The sequence below is a fragment of the Parasteatoda tepidariorum genome, chromosome 7, assembly GCF_982258835.1.
Source record: "Parasteatoda tepidariorum strain Cologne lab strain chromosome 7, Ptep-v5.0, whole genome shotgun sequence".
NCBI classification, from domain to species: Eukaryota; Metazoa; Arthropoda; class Arachnida; order Araneae; family Theridiidae; genus Parasteatoda; species Parasteatoda tepidariorum.
Window position 1 is genome coordinate 60,197,558 of NC_141761.1, and position 21,286 is coordinate 60,218,843.

The 21,286-nt window shown below is 28.2% G+C and overlaps 1 protein-coding gene across 3 annotated transcripts in view; it reads right to left on the reverse strand.

Annotated features, from left to right (window-relative positions):
* Window positions 1-21,286, reverse strand: part of LOC107448792 (uncharacterized) — a 101,676-nt gene that overhangs the window by 48,676 nt on the left and 31,714 nt on the right. The window contains exon 1 of one of the 3 annotated variants that reach the window (XM_016064129.4): window positions 770-1,324. The exons of 1 other annotated variant lie outside the window; for it this stretch is intronic. In XM_016064129.4, coding sequence (XP_015919615.2) covers window positions 770-865 — 96 coding nt within the window. In that variant the 5' untranslated portion in view covers window positions 866-1,324. Of the gene's footprint in view, window positions 1-745; window positions 1,325-21,286 lie in introns of those variants that run through there. One more of the 3 variants, XM_016064128.4, reaches the window with a different exon arrangement.

The window sequence follows — 21,286 nt, forward strand, 5'->3', positions numbered from 1 at the left end:
ATTGGGCCGGCTTTACAATGACAGTTATAAATAAAATAAAATTAAATAAATTAATATTTGAAAATATGAAGTGATAAAACAGAGCAAGTACCTTTACTTTTTATTTAATTGAGAATATAAAGTTCAATAATTTTTTTGTTTTAATAAATGAATCATATTATTTAATTTAAACAAAATTATTAATATTTGAAATAGTCATTCTAAATTAAAAACATTGCAGGAAAGATTGACAGTCTAATTACTATTTTGGGTCAATTACAATAATTAATTTTTGAATAGCATTCGAAAAATATAGATGTGGTCGTGATTAAATTAGCATCAAAATTACAAAGACAATTTCAAAACATGAAGCACAGTTTCATTTTCTTATGAAATTTATAAAAAGAAAGGAAATATGGTAGGTTTATTAAGTGTAAACATTATTTAATCAATAAAATACTTATGTATATCACAAATAACAGGAACTTTAAAACAAAACCCAATTTATATAGGTAGTATGTTAAACAAAATCAATAAAACACTAAAAACAGGTAATTTCTAATACACTATATATGAGCATGAATAAAAAGATTGCAGATAAAATAAAATGCTGAAAATACAAGGATTAGCATATCTTTTAATTAGTATAAAAAAATGTAACCGAGACGAATAAATTTATGATAATAGTTTATTTTAAGCTGGTATTCATTCTTATTTCTTTCCATGAACTTTAAATCCAAAAACAAAGCTGTATAAGAATGATTACATTTGTTGCAATTAAACTGATTACTTTAAAAGGTTGAAATTCAAATCCAAGTTTTCCATAATGATTTTCTAACTCCGAAAGAAGAGAAAGTATTTTATCCGGCAAAACTTCATGCTGCATGTTTACCCTCAATGATGTTTACGATTCATCCTACTTCACTAAGATCATCCTGAATTAATTTTCTTTCAGGAAATACGCACTTCAACAACGCAAAATCAATCACTCCATCTAGTAATTAGCCTGTACGATTTTCAGATATAAGAAAGTGAGTCCACATTAAAAACAAAAAGCAGCACGTTTTCTCACACAATCACAACAGATATTTTTTACTCGATGAGGAAGTGACGCATGTATTGCGGCGCTTCCGATTGGATGAGATGAAATGATGAATTAAAATTATTGACGTTTTAAAGAAACATTACAAACAATCTTCAGAGTTAAAAATTGTTTTAATTTATTTGTTTCCGATTTAATCAGCACACATCATACGAAACATGAAACAATATTGATTCAATTTAATCTGTTTTCCTTATTTTGATTTCAATGATGTTTTTGATTTGCTTTATGAAATTTTAGAATAATTAATAACGCCATCTATTGATTAAGCTTAAAAGGACTACTGTATCTTGAAATATTTGTTTGTTAAAAATAAATGGAAAATTTTATTAGATTAACAAATTAAACAACACTAATTTGACATTTTTCTTTAAAATTTAAACAAAGTATTAAGTAAAAAAAACTGAACACTTTTTAAAAATTTTATATATCTATAGTATCTACTATCAGACTATATTTCTTTTATACAATAAACATTTAGTTGACTTTCTTATTTTAGAAAGAAATATTATTAAAAATTTGATACATAAATACTTCATATAAAAAATATATGATTTTAATTTGAGTTTGATACAAACCTTCCTCAAAATAATTTGTTAAAGGAATTTAAAATGCCCTTACAAAAATTCATTATAATTATCTGATGGACAATCTAAGTAGGAAAAGTACAATTTTGTTTATAAACATTGCGAAATTTAAACTAAAAAATAATTTAAAGAAAGTGTTATAAAAATTGCAATTATTTCTATCAAGGAGTTCGCATGTAAGAGCATTTTTATTGTTACAAGTTTATAATAGATGGCAGCACTAAAATATTTGTATGATCTAGTTAAATTTAAACATTGTATTTAATTTACACATTTTACTAACTTATGATGTTGAAATATTTTTTTCGTTTTTAGAAAGTTATATACATATATGATATTTAAAAACTAATTTGCAAATTTCTCTTAACTTAATTCATTATATTTATTTAAAAAGAAAATAATAGTTAATTTTACATTTAAGGATTATAATTTTTTCTGTAATCTAAATTGTAATTTTTTATTATTTTTTTTTAAAAATTTTTTTTATTATTGAGATAAAAAAGAATGCATGGAAGCATTCGCTATTTTTCGTGTTTGCTATCACAGATTCTTGCTACTGCTGCGGATGCTAACTAGTAAACATAGATGGTAGCACTAAAGACTGTTATAAGAAATTTAGTAACAATTCTCGTTAAAGCAATTCTTTAAAAATTTTATTCTTTAATGCGATCAAATGTTCTTTCTCAGCCTATGTTGAACTACTAAATTTATTTTCAAAAGTATTTTGCTTTGCATTCAGTATTTTTACATATGAACTTTAGAAGCTGTAAAATTGAACGAAAAATGTTTAACAACTAATTAGCACTTTTTGTTAAAAAAAAAAAAAAACTAAAATATATAAACCAATAAATACAAAAATAGAATATCGAAATAAAATACTAAAATAATAATAATAAAAATAATAATGCTACTATAAAGAGTAATACAAATAGATATGAATAATGGAAAAATTTAACATTTCTGCAATAAGAATTTTTTTCACGTAAGACACTTTTCACAAAAAAGACCCTTTCATAAGAATTATATTTCTAAAACAAAGTACACAGTACCATTTTAAAAAGAGATACGAATAAAAACAATTTAATACAAAAATATACATTTTAATTTTGCAAATAACTCTGATGGATTTTTTAACTGTCCACTGCACAAAAGAAATCTGTTCATAATAAAAATGGAAGAAAAACATTTATTTTTGAGCGTCACTTTCATAAAAATTTCATTTCAAAAGCTAAGTAGAGAGTACAATTTTAAGAAGTTACACGAAAGTAGAAAAATTATTACAAGCATTTTAAACTTTCGTGGTGAAAATAATTTGAATATATTTTTAACTACCCATTTCATTACTATACATAAGAATACTTTTCACAAAAAAAGAAGCTTATATTTGTATGATACTTTCAAGAAAGGAATAAAAAAAAAGTAATTTATAACAAAAACTTTAAATTTTAGTTGTTCAAATATTTGTGAAATTTTTTTAGGTGTCCATTGTAATTCTACACATTCGAACAATTTTCACAAAAAAGACGTCTATATTTGACTGATATTTTTATTGAAAATTTACATTCTAAATGCACGGACTCGGTACTAATGTAGCATAAAGAGAAGTGCAATTTATCGCACCAATTTTAAAGTTCAGTGTTGGAAAATAGTTCAGGAAAGTATTTTTAGAGTTCATTAAAAAGTTCACATCAGAACATTTTTCACAAAATTAGCGATTAAATTTTTAAACTTTTGTAAAAATTTACATTTCGGTAGCCAAGTTAACGGAACCATCATAAAGAGGGACATTAATAGAAATGATTCATTAAAACAATCGTAAGTTCCATGTAGCAAATATTTTAAATGTCCATTGTATCACTTTACTTTAGAACATTATTCACAAAAGAACAAGTACGCTTAAATTTACATTCAGAAGTAAACTATAAGGTACCATTATAAAGAGTAAAATTAAAAACAATTTATCAAAAGAAAAAAGAAGAAAAAGTCTGAAAAATCTACAATGTAGTTAATTGTCATAATTTTATTAATTATTTATAGTACTACTATACATTAGAAACTTTCGACTAAAAAAATAAGCTTATCATTCATTGACGGGCATTTTCATATACCGAACCATAATAAAAAGTGACATGAAACTGAATGATTTATCACAAAAGTTAAAAATTCTGCGTTTGGAATATTTCCAATAAAATATTTAATTGCCCATTGTGTCACTACTTTTCTGTGAGCACTTTTCTAATTAGAAAAAAGAAGACACGAAATTAAACTGATACTTTCATAAAAATGTATATTTCAGGAGCAATCTGCACTGCACCATTATGAAAAGTGACATTAATAAAAAGGATTGATTACAAAAATTTAAAAGTTCTCCCGGTCAAACATTTTTAAAAACTTTTTTTAGTGTCTATTATAACATTACATATTAAAAAAAGGCTCTTATACTTTTATGAAAATGTCATAAAAACTACATTTTAGAAGCGAGTTATACGAACCCATTATAAATATTGACTTAAATATAACGATTTTTAGCAAATATTTAAAGTCCCAGGTTTAAAAAAAATCAATACATTTTTATATTGTCCACTGTCCGTGGTTTACATAATTTTTATAAAGTTTTCTAAGTATATTTTGTCTCTCTACTTTTTAGAAACACAAATCTGGACACATTTTATAAATAATATTTTTAACTTCATTGTTTAAAGAGTATTGAAAAAATATTATAAATTTTATAAATTCTGCAAAATAACTCAAGTTAAATAGCTATGTGAATGATATTATTAATAAGTTGGTAAAGAATAACAGAGAGTGACGAAAAATAAGTGAATAAAATCAGATTTAAAGAACTTTTCCAATGTACTGTCTCTTTCGTAAATGGATCTATCTAAAAATGTTAGAGTTAGGACTGGGTAGAGTTCCTGATACCTAACTTCGTCAGTTATACGATTTATGAATAACATTTTCGAATTGGTCGAGATCCAAAATTAATCAAAATAAAACGAAATTTTTTTTTTCTCGTAGCTTTAGCATGCTGTGATGGGCAAGGTATCTGTAACTGGCTGTATCTCAAAATGATAGGTATGTATACTTTTTCTTACCTTTAAAAATTATCTTTTCTGTTCAAAGTAACAATTATATCCAAAAATACCATAGAAAACATTTATTTTGTGAAATAATTAGATTTAAAAAAATTATCATAGCTCTACTTTTCAACATAGCTCTACTTTTCAACATAGCTCTACTTGCTCAACATAGCTTATCATAGCTCTACTTGTCTACTTCGGACAATTTTAAAGCTATTGTTGTAATTAAAGTTAGATGTCAGGAACTCTAGGACTTGGGATGGGTGGGTGTCGGGGATGGATATTCATGGCCCCTCAGTCTGGCCGTTGAAAATTTGTTTGCAAGTGGCTGCAGCAGATTTTTTGACTTTGGGTGCACTATGCTTCGAAGCAGTAATTTGTAATCTGAAGTTCAGATGCTTAAATTACTTAAGACTCATGGAGTAATGCATTACAATAAAAAAAATGTGTAAAAAATTTCGCCTTATGTTCCAAGGTACACATACGTGAACATGCATGTTCTTGACTGTATTATTTTTCAATATTAAGTAAATATAAATTTAAGAGTATCATACAGATCACAAGGTCAAAAGGAAAAAAATATTTTTAGAAGAACTAAATTATATAATATTTAAAATTACATACATTTTCAAGCACGTTGATTTAGTGTCCTTTTTCGGAAATCACTTCTGTTCATGCGGAATTCTACCCAAATAACTTACATGTTCTGCATCGATTGGAATTCCTATAAAGTTTAAACGTCCACGGATGTTTCAGTGAGGGTGAAATTGAATTTTATAGCGTGTTTTTCGAAGCGAAAGTCCATGATGTGGACTAAGGTAATGAAGAGTTTAGGGTTCTATGTTTTGTATTAATCTTTACTTTATAAGAAATAAAGTCATTTTCCCCTATAAACATGTTCTTTTTTTTTAAAAAAAATTGACATTTTATGCCTATCTTATTTTAAAAAATTACTATTTATAGTTTCTTTCTTTAACTATGGTTACTAATTGTACAACTAAATTTGACATTTTATGCCTATCTTATTTTGAAAAAAATACTATTTATAGTTTTTTCTTTAACTATGGTTACTAATTGTACAACTAAATTTGACATTTTATGCCTATCTTATTTTGAAAAATTACTATTTATAGTTTATTTCTTTAACTATGGTTACTAATTGTACAACTATATTTGACATTTTATGCCTATCTTATTTTGAAAAAATACTATTTATAGTTTCTTTCTTTAACTATGGTTACTAATTGTACAACTATATTTGACATTTTATGCCTATCTTATTTTGAAAAATTACTATTTATAGTTTCTTTCTTCAACTATAATTACTAATTGTACATAAATTTTTCTTTCATTAAAAAAAGATTTATTTCGGCTGGGGTAAGACACAAATACTCTTGATTCTTTGATCTGTTCATTTGACAAATACGTTTTAATTATAAAAATTTCAGCTGAAAGTATTTTCTATTTGCGTTTCGACAATCGTCCGTTCGGATTTCATAGCGTAAAACGTCCCAGTTTTGAAGAAAAATCATGATTTTTTTCACAACGGGAATTAAACTTTTTGTGCTGAAACTTTCAAAATAGTAGTTTTATAGTAAATGGTATCTTTGTTGAGGATACCGTCAAAGAAAATAGAATTTGTGCTTCTCTTGATCACGCAAAGCTATAGATTCATGTCCAACTGAAAAAACTCCTGGTTTTATACATAAATGCAATTTAACAGAAAAAAAGACTTAGAATATTTCAAATATGAAACAAAATATATTCTAACAATTGAAAACAATAGCTTTAGAAGAGACATAATTACATATTGAACTCACTTAAAATAAATATTCAACCAACTAGAAACTACGGAATTATATCGGCGGAGAAATAAATCATAACTTTTCAAATCGAATTTCCAAGAATGCTGGCGTCGACAAACATCGAGACTACGCTGTTTTTCATTCATCTCCAAATAGCATGGCAGTTCTTTTCAACCAGTTTATGTGATTTCTGATAAATAGCAATAGTAGTAAAAACAATAGTGGAGCCTGGTTTTATCAAACTCTTCCTTACATGACAATATAAATAAGACACGTATCAATAAATGAATTGGTTTAGTGTTACACCATAGTATCTAAAATTAAAATGCAGGTGCCAGGATAGCCTGGTTAGTGGGGCATTGGGCCCATGTTCAAGAGATCATGAGTTCGAATCTGTCTGGTCACAAAGTCCTCCAAGGTCTCATAACAAATCAATACCTCTGGGAATACTGATTTAGAGATTAGTCGTTCTCTGATTCAGGCCAAAATTACGATTTGTGGATGGATGTATGAATGGGTTAAGGGGCTTTTAAAACGGGCAGTGACGTGTGAGTGTGGCTGAAAATATATTTATATAATATATTTATATAATATATAATATTCGCCATGGCGCCACTTAAAACAAAAAACGCACCTTTTGCCTTAAATTCTCTTGGTTTCATCAAACAGTTTTGCTGTTTAATTGGCAAGTGGCATTAAAATCAATAACAATAAAATGCAGGTAAAATTTACGTTCACTTTTATAATAATGATAAGAAGACTGAGTCTTTTCTTATAATTCCACAACCATTTGCGCTAAGGTCTTTAAATTTGGGTAGCGAAGGATTGGGGTAATTTTAGTTCCCAATTCTAAAAAAAAATATCAAAAGTTTTAGTTATTTTTAATTAGTTTTTTTATGTACAAAATGTGAAAATTATTTTCATTAATTTTTGTGGAATACATGAACATCGAATTTCATCGTAATCAAACGAAGTCTCTTAGAATTTAAATTTCCCATCGTTTTCTTTAAAACAAAGAATATATACTTTTTTGAGATCTTTTCTCACTGACATCCATAAAAATCTGTTATAGATATAAAGTTATAATTTGGATAAAAAAAAAACATTGAGTGATTCTTCCGTTCTTAACATTAAAAACGGATGGAGTGAAAAAGGTAACTATATGGTGGAAAAAGTAACTTTAATTAACTATATAATTTTTAATTTAACCGATATTGATTGATCGATATCGATATTGAGCGATATCGATTTCCATCATTCACAGCATCACTGACTTTAGTGATGGCATTGCAACTTCATTTGTCTTGAAACTTTTGTTGTTGAAAGTAAGAAAAAAAGTAATAATATTTTTGTTTTACAATAATTGGTATCAAAAATTACTTCAATATTTTTTTATACATGATTATTTTCTTCTGATTTTAAATCATTTTATAGTAAAATAGGTCTAAACACTTCTAACGCGAAAAACTATTGAGAATAAAAATGCTTAAGTGCTGCAAAACATGTAAGTTAATTAATATACATTTCTGATTAAAAGACACGTAGAATGATTTAACATTGAATCAAATCAGCAATAAAAGCAATGAATTCATTATAAAACTTTATAGCCTTCTGCTAAATATGAACTTCCTATAAAATATCACTGAAAACCGGTTTAAAATAGCTTTTGTTTAATACTCAAAATTATATTTTGAGCTTGAGTAGAATCGTAAATAATTTGTTAACTTTCGAAATATTAAACAATACCAATAAAAAAGGTACCAAAAAAAAATTCTAATCCAAAAAAATAATGTAAAACTCAATTTTGCATATTACTTTTTATTTTCCTTATTTCTAAAAGAACATTTTCAAGAACTAATAATATTATTCCATTTACTAAATAACTCAGGAAAAATCGAAACTTGGATGGAAATCGCAAACGCAGTTCTTTTTAAAACTAGTTTTGCTTTTATAAATGAAATGGAAGTTCTTTGACAGTAAAATGTTTAAGGGAGAGTAAAAAAAATAACTGAATAAATAAATACCTTCACACTGTTTCGTTAAATATATATTTACTTTAGAAAACGTTTTTAAGCAGATATTTTAAGATTCTAGGAAATAATGTTTTGATTTCATTTTATTTATTTTTATTTCAGTTGGCAACACTCCCACTTGAATAATTGAAAGTAATGTAAAGGATTTTGGCGCATATTTTTCTTTTTAGAGCTCTGATAGGATGAAATTTATTCCATTATCTTCGAAGGATATTCAAGCACGAATTTGACGTAGCTTTGATACGCAGAATGTAAACGTATTTGGAAATGTCTAAGTAAAGTTAATAAGAAAAGCTTTAAAATACGTTATTTTTTAATAAGAGTTCTAAAAAGGAGAAAATAGTTTTGAAATCAAAACTCTTGAAATAAAAATAGGAAACATAAAAGCACTCAGCGTAAAAGATAAACAACATTCTAACATACGAATGCACTGATTTTTAACAAAAAAAGAAGAAAAAAGAAGTTTTGTGCAACTTTCTTTTACCTATAGGATTTTTTTCAAAATATACTCAAATTTTTAGTTGGAGTATAACAAAATAGATAAAAAGAACGATTTTTTAAGATCAATTTGATCTTTTTTCGATCCATAGAAACATTTCAGAATAAAATCTATATTTATATTGGCAAAATTTATTTGGAATTCCTTTAATTATTATGTATATAGTAAGCTAAATAAAGTGTCTCTTAAGATAAAGACTGACATTTGAGTAGAACTTTCAGAAATGTTTGTTGCAAGAACAAATTTGCTCAAACATCGTAAAATTTTCAACCTCTGAATATACTATTAAAGATGTTGAGGTTATTTTGTTATCCATGCCCATTTTTAAAGTCAATAATTTGCAGCAGGACTCGGATTTAACGAATTCGTCGAGACTAAAAATTCTATTCCATAAATTAGGCTTATTTGGAATATCGAGGTCCAAAATAGAAAATTTCTGCCATTACTTTTTGGAATTACACAATACTCAGCACTTTATTTTCTATATATATATATATATTTAAGCAGCTAAAAATACATCAGATTTTGAATGCGGACTTCATTGCAATTGCGTGTCTGGAAATTTTAATTTTTGAAAGCATTTTTTTCAATTGCATTTTTAGAAACTTGGTTCTACGTTTTTCTAAGACAGAGCATTGTTTCTTTTCTCAGGTTTTCTACCCAAATATTATCATAATTTTTCTGTCTTCAATTTTTACAGAATGAATCACGCTAAAACACGCGTATGCAACTAGCGTCTAGAGAGCCTATGACATTTGCACTGAAAAAAGATTTTAGAGTTTACATATTGGAGGATAAGGACACGGATCAATTAAAAAAAATTTCGGTACCTTTTTCCTTTTTTATTTCCTTCAGAAAAGCTAAAAGAAGTGTTTTTTTTTCAGCTGTTGAAATAATTCCCTAATTTGGGACTTACTATTCATTTAAAAAAAAAGGCTTTCTTTTGGTCCCTATTTTATTCGAAGAAAATGAAGAAAAATCAAATCTCGAAATTCAGTAAATTGAAGTATGCTAAATCAGGGTCAGATTGTATACTTAATAAGGATCACAAATTACGATTTAAGAGAGGAAAAAACTATTGGAAAAAGCAGATGAATCACTATTGCAGAAAGTTAACGAAAAAGATCAAAATAAGAATGCTTCCCTGATGCAATTTGCAATTGCTTCTAACAACCGTCATACGATTTCAGTCTGTTTCAACCACAAAGGAAACAGTTTTTTTTTAATGTTTTTATTCCTGATTTCCTCACCAATGATTTCTTTATATTGTATAACGTTTTTAATTTTACCTCGGGGTGTTAAAAATAAAAGTCAAACTCACATGCAGAAAGGTAAAAGATAAAGTATACAGATTAAGGATCTTAATCTGTATATTTTACAACTTGCAATATGGATCCCTAAACTGTACAATTTTTATTTATTCAATTTCAAAAGTATGTAATAAGCGGAATAGACTCCAGTGCTCTTTGTCACTAAAAAATATCTTGCGTCTTTTAAGAGAATTTATTTCTAAAGAAATGGAATTAATCTAAAGGATACAATCTTTTACTTTTAAAAAATTAACTTAGAACTTGAAACTCCTTGTCCTGTAATCAAAGGAAAATCTAATCTGTATATTTTACCAAAACATTACTTAATTGAAAAATGCAAACTTGAAAATTCATTTTAGTTTTCATGAATTTAATTAAATCTGTCTACTGGAAATGAAAGAAAGCGCTTCTTGGCATCAAACTGAGAAGTCACCATGCCGCTTCCCTATAGGTGGTTGCCTGTCTACGTGACCTCGTGGAATTAATTACGAGATCTTTTATGAAGACCGGTGCATGTCGGAAGTCCATCACCATGGTGACGCCACAGACGAATTGGAATTCCAGGTATGACAGCATTTTGCATTAACGCCTAGATGAGATAGAAATTTTCTTCATCCAAAGCTCCATGTGGTATTTAAACTTGGAAGAATAGAAGAGATCTTTATTTAGTTTTTGATGCTTCTGTGGTGTTTGAATTGTATCAGGAAATGAGTTTTATTTTTGATCAGAAGTCTTCGATAAAACCTTGAGTAGCAAGGTTAAAAGCGTTCGAAGAATTTGTTCATGAAAGGTTTTGATTTCTAGCTTCTGATTTTATATTTATGTTCAGAGTGAAACATGTTTCAACTGTTGTCCTTCATGACTATTTCTTCATAAGTCTTGTATTCTAAGTAAATTTTGAGATGAAGCGTTTCTTACCTTTTTGGATAAATGGAATGATCTATTAAAAGAACTCTTAAGCTTCTTGGGATTAATATATCACGGAACTTATAATTATTGACTTTTTTTCGTTGTCTAAATTTGTTTCATTTAATCCCACTCTTTCTTTCATTATCTCTTACGACCAATTTTCATACCAAAATTTCATAGCATTACCAATTTTATTGAGATTAGTGCACAGGTGTATAAACCTATCAAACTAAATTCTACAACGTTTCAATTGAGGGGAGCGTGTAGCAAATGGTGACTGATGGAAGTTAAATCTGTCGAGTCTCAAAGTCCTCCATGTCCCCATAACAAATCAATACCTCTGAGGGTACGGAACCAGGAGTTTCCCAGTCTTCTGGATTGATTCAAAATTACAAGGCTACGGAGTTGAACATTATTAGTCGTAAACCTAAAATTGGATCGGCTGTTCAACAACGGATATAAAATAAAATAAAAATCAAGAGGACATTGTTTAGAATAAAACATAATACATTGTATACGAAAGTTCAGCAAAGATTCTCACTAGCTGCTCACATACGAGATAAGGTAACGCAGGACCACACCCAACACTATATCAGGTTTGTGAGTTAAAATGAAATGTTTTCATCAACTTTAGCATTCACCTGATGCTGCTCTTTCATATTTTTATTTTACAACAGTTATATTTTAGATAAATATTAATTTTTTATGCAAATTGATTTGATGATTATTTTTTTATTACTAAGAACTCCAATGTAAAGATATAGATTTTACTAAAATGAAATTCAGGTGAAAATTTGTAATCATAATAATATATTACGCCCTTCTACTCACAGGCTTTGTGCAAAGGAATATAATAGTAATTTTATGATGGTATTTTTTTCTTTGAGAATATCGAAAACTTTTGCCATTTTACTAAGATTTTATTAACTCGCTTTCGTGTTTTTAACGATTGAATCTTGCATTGGAAATTTTAAACTTTTCGGACCAGTTGGGATCATCAAATTTAAAACGAATATCCGCGTGCAATGACAATGCAAGTTTTCAACACTTCCCCCGAGCGATGCAAGCAGAACTAAAAGTCATTTTACCGCCAAATAAAATTTATTGGCTATAAAATTTCCGACCGCTTTAAGACAGTTGTAACTGACGCTCAATTCTGAATATCACAAGTTTATTTGCTTTTAGGTCCTTAAAATCAAAATTTATCGTACCGCCAATTGGAATTTATTATTAATCGAAATTCCTATCACTTTTTGACCACCTAAAATAATAATGCTTTAACTGTAATTCTGAGCTTGATAAAGATCTAAGTTTTGTTGTTTTCTTGATCGCTACAAATAGAATTTATCTTGAAATAGAACTAATTGTGAATCAAAATACGGACAAGCTAGATTACTTCACTTTGAAATAAGCCTGATACTAATACAAGCAACAGTTGTTTCCTAAATGATACAATAAAAATATTTCGCTATTTTATCCATTTATTTTCCAAATCGAAATTTTGACGATTTTCAATGAAGACTAGAGAGATAATTAAAAAGATAAAAATAATAAAATAAAATAATTTTTTTAAAATTTATATTTTTCAGGTAGACTAAAACGTAGAAAAAATAATTATGTTTTTGTCAAACCAAAAACGAAAAATTTAGAGCACATCACATTGCTATAAACTTCAATCGTCATCGAAATACTCCCTACCTTTATTACCCATGGGTAAAAGGGGTATTGTTTTGGGTTTGATGGCGTGCGCACTTTATTTGGTCGTCATCACACTTTTCAACTGTGTTCCAGAGTAATAGTAAACAGTGCGCATGCGTCGTCATTGCAAGTGTTGATATGGCGACCGTGCTGTTTCATAATTTTTTAGAATTCTTTTTTTTTTTTTTTTTCATTTTCACCAGCAGTCATTCTTAATGTATTTAGATAATAATAATTTGAAGTATTTTGATATTCTTTTTATTATTAAATTATAATTACTGTCTTGACGGTGATTTTTATATAAATATGAATACTGATGAAGGAAAAGTATTTCGTGACGTCTTGAAACACGTATATTGCCAGGATTTGAAAACCAATCAGACGACAAACATCAATTGAGACAGTTTCTGCAACCCTTTTTTATAATTAACCCGCTTTAAACAATCTGTAAGTGCAGAAAAAAAAATGTTTTTTTTTCTTTTCTTTTTTTGAGACTACAAACGTACTAGCTACGTTTGTAGTCTTAGGTTCTGACAAATATAAAATTATTCTTCCTTTTTGGTAAACTTAGCTTTTAAGAATTTTATTTCATCTTATTCTTCTTCTTAATTATAATTCTCATTTTATTATTCTACTAGCTTGTCTTTAATTCATTCATAGCATTTAATGGGATATTTTTTTCCAGCTTATTATGCTTTTAATGCGTACTTGTTAGGAAAAGTTACAATAATTCGTGGATTCACATTGGAAAATGGAATTTTCAACTTTAAAATTCTCTATGACAAGGTCAACTGCATTTTTTAAGCACTTGATGCGAAAATAGAAGGTTGAACTTGGTAGATAATTTTCAGGCTCGGTTCTTTGTACGCCTGGAGCAGTTTTCAGTCGCAGCAATGTACGAACGTGCGAATCTGTTGTTTATGCTTATTCGATATTATTCCATAATAATATGTTTTAAAGGAATCCGAAAAATCGTCTGGGAATTGTTTTTACAAAAGTTGTTGTCTGTTTCTTAGTGCTCAACTGATTGTTTCCTGAATAGGCATTTACTGGAATAGAAAAAAATTACTCATGCGTAAAATACAAATAGAGCAAAAAACAGAAAACTTCTAAATACGGAAGATAATTAATATTTCATCTATGAAATTTTAAAATGGAACTTTAAGTAAAAATAAGATTATAAATTGTAAGAAATTCCGTTTCAGATTCAATAATTTCTTTATTCATTTATTTCAGAAACAGTTTTCTTTAGCTTTACAAGTTTGTTTAATCTTTCGTTTTAGCTTATTTTACATTTAAATTAAATACTTTAACAATGCGTTAATAATCGTATATGTGGTAATTTTAAATGCTCGCATAAATTAAAAGGGATAATACAAGTCATAACACAATCATTCATCGTATTGAATTTTAGTTTTTTCCTGAACAAGTTAAAAATAAATCACATAAACCACATGGCTTCAAAAATAACAACTAGACATTCATATTACACTAATGAAAGGTATTCTTCAAAATTAAGTTATGTTATTTAAGAGGTTAGAGAAATCTAATGATAAGCCACATTTTCCAACTATTAATAGAATATTTATTTTTACTAGAATATTTAGGGAAAAGCGCATGATTTTTATGTAAGCAATAACATCTTTCTGTGTAAGTGATGTGATCTGGTGGATATTCCAGGCAGTTATAAAGTACTTATCTGGAAACAATACTAAGAATACAGAATTTTAGCTCATCACTATCATACTATCGTACTCTTTAATCACAGAGAAATTTTTTTAAAGGAGTTTGGAATTTTTTTTCTTTAAATCTATTTACAAAAATTTTAATAATAAAAAATAGTAATTATTAAAATCATACTCTTCTTATAAACCATATTTCTTGCAGGTTAAAAAAAATAGGGAGGGGAGTTACGCGTTATAATTAGGGTGGAAATTAATTGCATGAGTTGCGAACAGCTACTACATTTTTATATATGATAATATATGGTAATATATGATAATTACATTTAAAAATTGGATGGTATCTAAAATAATTTTAACGCTTTCTCACACGAATATAATGACTATTTCTTCTAAATGTAACAAGATAAATGGTCTAAGAATAGTTTCTCGTTGTTGGTAGTAAATTTTTATTTTGATTTATTATTGTTAACTATTAATTAAGCAATGAAATCAGACATCAGCAACTCAGAAACTGTTTGATCGATTGCGTTTAGTTTATTATTTTAAATTACAGTCACACTTTTGAACCTTAATATCGATTCTTAGAACGTAAAAATCCGATCATAAGTTGTTGGTGTTGTTTATTTTCGTCGAACTAGAGCTGCACAATGGGCTGTTTTATTTCATTTTATAACCGTCGTTGAACAGCCCACCCAATTTTTTTGGGTTTACGCCTACTAATGTTCAACTCCGTAGCCTTGTAATTTTGAACCCAAGCCAGAGGACAAGGGAACTCCCGGATCAAGTATTGGGAGGAATTTCCTTTCGTGGAGGACGTTTTGATGGCACTAACCGTTTGCGTTACATGGAGTTACACGTTTTCGTTACACGGAGAGGAAAACGACGAAAACCATCCATGGTTAGTCTGACGGCATGGGGACTCTAACCCATGAACCGTCGACCACTAAGGATACTTTACATGAGCACTATGATCGGTGCAAGCTTGATGCGGAATTCATATCGACCAGCCATCGCTGGGATTCGAACCCTATTCACCTCATTGGAAGGCGAACTCTCTATCCCCTGAGCCATCAGGGCTCATAATGGGCTATTGGTGACTGCAAGGGAAACATCCCTGAGGATGATCCGAAGACATGCCATCACAATTTTGCGCCTCTGTAGAGGGGATGGTTCCCCGGCTCGGTAGCCCAATGACCTGAGAGCGAAGTCGAGAACTTAAAAACTGTTTAACGAGGACCAATGCCGCACACCCTCTGTCCTTTTGCAGACTGATCAAAGTTGTCACCGTCCCGCACATTGACCGCAGTCAATGATGCTTGAGTTCGGCGTTCTACTGGAAATCGTGTTTTAACAATTAATTGTTTTCAGGAATTGATCATTGTTACTAAAGTTCTTCAGAGTAAAATATTCTTCCCATTATGTGACTTCAGTCAATAAATAAATATTTAAAGTTAAATAAAACCAAAAAACTGCAATTTAAAACATCATATTTCATTTTATAGCCTTCAAATCGAAAGATCAGATAAACAATGCTTGAATAGATTAATTGATGATTTATTGATACAATAAGAGTATATTTGAAAACATTTTAAACAGCATTGTGTATATTGTGATTAATGGTGACGATAAATTATTTAGCAAAAAGTGCATGAAAGATTAACTTAAATCTTCCATTTAAGAATTTGACATTTGACAACACAAAGAACTGTTTTAAACAGGCTGATGTCAGATAACAAAAGATACATTCTTAACTCGGAAGTAAGCAATTGCAAAATCTGGGTGTGTTCATTTAAATTCCTTAAACCGGCGACAAGTTTTTGTGTGAACCGGTTGCTTGAAAATATGTTGTTTGTCCTTTAACAGTCGCCAGAGTTAAAGAAATAGGATTATTTTCTCCTTAAAATCATTATTTCAAGATACATTTTCATTTATTCATTAATCTGAAGTGAAAAAAAATCAGTTTTTTCTTCTTTTAAAGAAAGAAAGTATTTTTTATTTGTTTACCAATACACTTTAAAAAGTTTTTTCACGTTTTAAATCGGAATCAACTGATTTTTTATTCAACATGCTTGTAAACATCTATTTCCAAAAGATTTTTTTCTTATTTATGTTGCATACAAACGTGTATGGATTCGAAGATTTTGTGAAAAATCCGAATTGTTCTATTTATTTATTTATCTTATATTATACATACTAGTAACCATGCTCTTGCAGATCTGTCCCGTTGATTCGGTTATAACATTTGCAGAAAGTATTATAAAAACTGCAATTTGGGGAAGTAGGGTTTAAAATTTACGGTTCAATTTTAAAAATTGGTATAATCGGTACAGTGGTGAAATGTAATATCAGTATTTAAGCCATAATACTGCACTAGTTTGCTTTAACCCTAAGTTGTTAAATTAAAAGATATTTCTGATCAGATTTATATTTGATATTTAACAATCAAATTTAATAAGGATTAAATTGTACTAAAATGCATGATTTAATTACAATAATTAGTTAATTTAATTAAGATTCTAGCAAGTTTAACGATGGATCGACGTACTCCAAAATCTCGATCAGAAAATAAATATATTTAAATACATCGTGACTTATTTATTTATTTATTTAGTGAGAGAGAGAGAGAGAGAGAGAGAGAGATTATTATTTTATGTGTGTGAAATAAGGTGAGTTTGAAATAAAAGAACTAATATAAAGTTTTAAATATTGCATTTCACTTTGATTATTTATTTAGTTTGAAGTACATATTTTATCCATTAATTCTCCTTTATACGATCTATAGTTGTATACTACGATTGGGTTTAATTTGCATTTGGATACAATTAATTTCTGGCAATAATAGTCTGGTTGCCATACTATTATTGAGGCAGCTAATTATTAATTAGTTTTGGTAGTAGCACTACTGGTATGGTAATTGGTTCTGCTGTCTATAAAAATCATATATACGTAATAAAAACAACTGTAGGTACTTGGGTAATAGGTTTTTTACGGTCCACCACAAAGAGATAAGTACCACAGAAGGTTGCTTAATTGTGGTAAATTTTGATTATCATGTGGCTGCATTTGGATACAATTAATATCTGTCAATAATAGTTAGGTCGCCATACTATTATTGAGGCCAATAATTATTAATTAGTTTTGATAGTAGCACTACTGGTAAGGTAATTGGTTCTGCTGTCTATAAAAGTCATATGTACTTAATAGAAACTGCTGTAGGTACTTGGGAAATAGATGTTTTACTGTCCACCACAAAGAGATAAGTACCAGAGATAGTTGCTTAATTGTGGTAAATTTTGATTATCATGAGGTTGCATTTGGATACAATTAATATCTGTCAATAATAGTTAGGTCACCATACTATTATTGAGGCCAATAATTATTAATTAGTTTTGGTAGTAGCACTACTGGTATGGTAATTGGTTCTGCTGTCTATAAGTATCATATATACTTAATAGAAACAACTGTAGGTACTTTGGTAATAGGTTTTTTTACGGTCCACCACAAAGAGATAAGTACCAGAGAAAGTTGCTCAATTGTGGTAAATTTTGATTATCATGAGGTTTCCAGGATCAAAGAAAGCATCATGTCAAATGATACTGGTTACAGTTAATCATTAATTTGATTTTTGATCTCAATTTCTCTTTCAACTCTATCAAGTTTGGAAAAAGTGAGAGCAATAAAATCATAAAGCTACAAATACAGGAAAGAAATGTTCAAAACGTTAAAATAAATATAAATTATAAAAGGATAATTTAAGATTATGCAATGTAACTCTCTTCCAATAATTTGTTTGCGTTTTGATATTTTGAAATTTTTTATTCAGCAATTGAAACCTCATTACTCTTAAAATTGTTTTGATATACTTACTCTGTCATGTACTTACTCTTAAGTTTGTTGAACTAACTTCTTCTGTACTTTCAATTTTAAATTAGTTATGAAGATGAAACAGATGAAAAGTTTTTCCCGATGTATAGCTTCCGAAGATGACGATGAAAAGATTCTCCCGTGGTATAGTGTCCTCTTAATATGTCCTCTTTAATTGAAAGGGAGGACAAGATAAATAAATAAAATGAAACTGGCAATTTTTGACAGTCTTAATTTTGTTGATAGATGGTTTTCAGTTCAGTGCATGATTTCTTAGTGCTGAACAGAGCTGCGAAGTCGGTAGCGGAAATGTTCGAATCCAATTCCGACTCCGGAAGTTAAAATTTTAGTTAAAATTTCCACCTAATCCCAGGAAAGTATTAATTGTTATGATTTCATATCATTTTTTTTTGTATCGTAATTAAACTAATATTTTTATTTGACTCATAATTTTACAGCCATTCTGTTATTACCTCAATATTCTCCACCTATTTACTCTGTCATTAACAGAATAGATAAGCAGATTTATATAAGCTTTTCTCTTTACTCACAATAATAATGCATCTGATCACAAGTTCATGTTTAGTGCCACTGTCAAGTTTAAATTAAATTAGTTAATAGAAAAATGGAAAATATTGAAAAAAAATAAATTTCAATTTTTTTTGAAATGAAGAAAATTAAAGAAATTAAAAAAGGAAACAGCTTGTTAATTGTTTTGTATAATTAAGTGAGAAATAAAATATTGGATCTAACTTATTGAAATCGAATTGATATAGTCTCAATTAATTTTCGAGACATAAAGTTCATTTTATATAATGTTTATTTAATATGTGTTGAGAGAAATTCTTATAATTTTTTTAGGAAAAAAGAAAAATTGATTGAGAGTAAAATATTGTAATTTTGTTGTGAAATTGAAGTAATTAAGAATATTAGCAAATTTTTAATAAGTCTAGTAACACAATTCACAATAAAATTTGTTTGATGTGAGTGTGTTTTAGTCTATTGTGATCTTCTGAACAAAAATAAAGTTACACAAACATTCAAGAAATCACTAATAACGGTCGAAATTAGATGCTTAAATACAGCAGTGGTAATACCGCTTCAATAAAATGCAATAATACTGCTGTGAAATAGTCTAGTTTTGAAATAGTCTAGCGACACAATAGTGCTTAAAATAGTCTAGTTACACAATTTACATTAAATTTGTTTCATGTTTCTTCGTATTACTGCATTTTGCTTTTCCAACTGAAAATAAAGTTACACATATAATCTGAGAATTACTACTAATAGTCAAAATTCAAATAAAGTAATGATAATACTGCTGTGATAAAATGCAGTAATATTGCTGTGAAATTAAAGTAATTAAGAATGTAAGCTCATATTTTTGCAATAGTCTAATCTAGTTTTGCAATAGTCTAGACACAATTTACATTAAATTTATATGGCAGTGAATATGACAACGTATTACAGCATTTTGATCTTCTAAACGAAAATAAATTTAAGTTGCACATACCATCAAAAAATCACTAATAATAGTCAAAATTAGATGTTTAAATGCAGTAATGGTAATACCGCTTTAATAAAATGCAGAAATACTGCCGTGAAATTAAAGTAACTAAGAATATAAGTTCATTTTTTTGAATTAGTCCAATCACACAATTTACATTAAATTTATTTGATGTAGTTGCTTTGACCTTCTAAGCAAAATTAAAGTTATACATTCCAGAAATTGCGAATAATAGTCAAAATTACGTTATCAAACTTAGTAGTGTTAACACTGGTATAATTAAATGCTGTAATATTGCTGTGAAAGTAAAGTAAAGAATGCACGCTTTCTTTAAATGGTCTGGTAGTACACATTACATTAAACTTTTCCTGATGAAATTACGTTTTGATCTTCTAAGCAAAAATAAGCTTATACATCTGACCTAGAAATTACTATTAGTAGTTAAAATTACCTTTTTCGAAGTCATTTACACATTTGTTGTTGAAACTTAAACAGGAAAACGTGAAAAAAAACTTTAATTAAACAAACGAGCATTAAATAACATTCCAAAGAGCTGTTGTAAATGGCCTCGAACCTTATTTTTATTCTAACCTTACATTACAGGTGATTTCGAGAACATCATTTCACGATAACTTTCAAAAGAAAAAAATTCTTCAAAATACAAAAGGGTTGACACAACTTTTGAAGTAGGAAAAAGAAAGTAATCTTCGCTCACTTTTCTCTGGCCCTCGTTATTTATGGAACTATTCTGTAAGTAATTAGGGAAGGACTTAGTAATTACTACGTTCGAAAAGCTTGTCCTGAAACTTCGGTAGAGAAAGGAACAATAATAAAAAAAAATTCCATTCTTGGAAAGTTTTCACTGAAATTGCAATTTATGTATCCCTTAGGTATCGGATAAGTTGAAATTGATGAGATGGAGAAAAAAGTTTGGGGTAAAGGCAAAATAAGTACCACTGCACTGCAGAAGTTTCCGCTCTTCAACGAAATATTTTAATAATGCGTGAAAAGTTTTTTTTAATAAAAATTTATAGCTAAATGATTTGAAGTATTTTAATCGAATGCAAATATTAGAACTAGTATTTTTCTGAGGAAATCTCCTTTGTTCAGTTTATTCTGTTCATTAATTTTTTAAATTTTAGAAAAGAATTTTAAGACTGAAATTGAATTCACTAGCGCAAAATATTAAAATCTGTGAGATAATTTATTTTGGATAAATTGTTGTGGA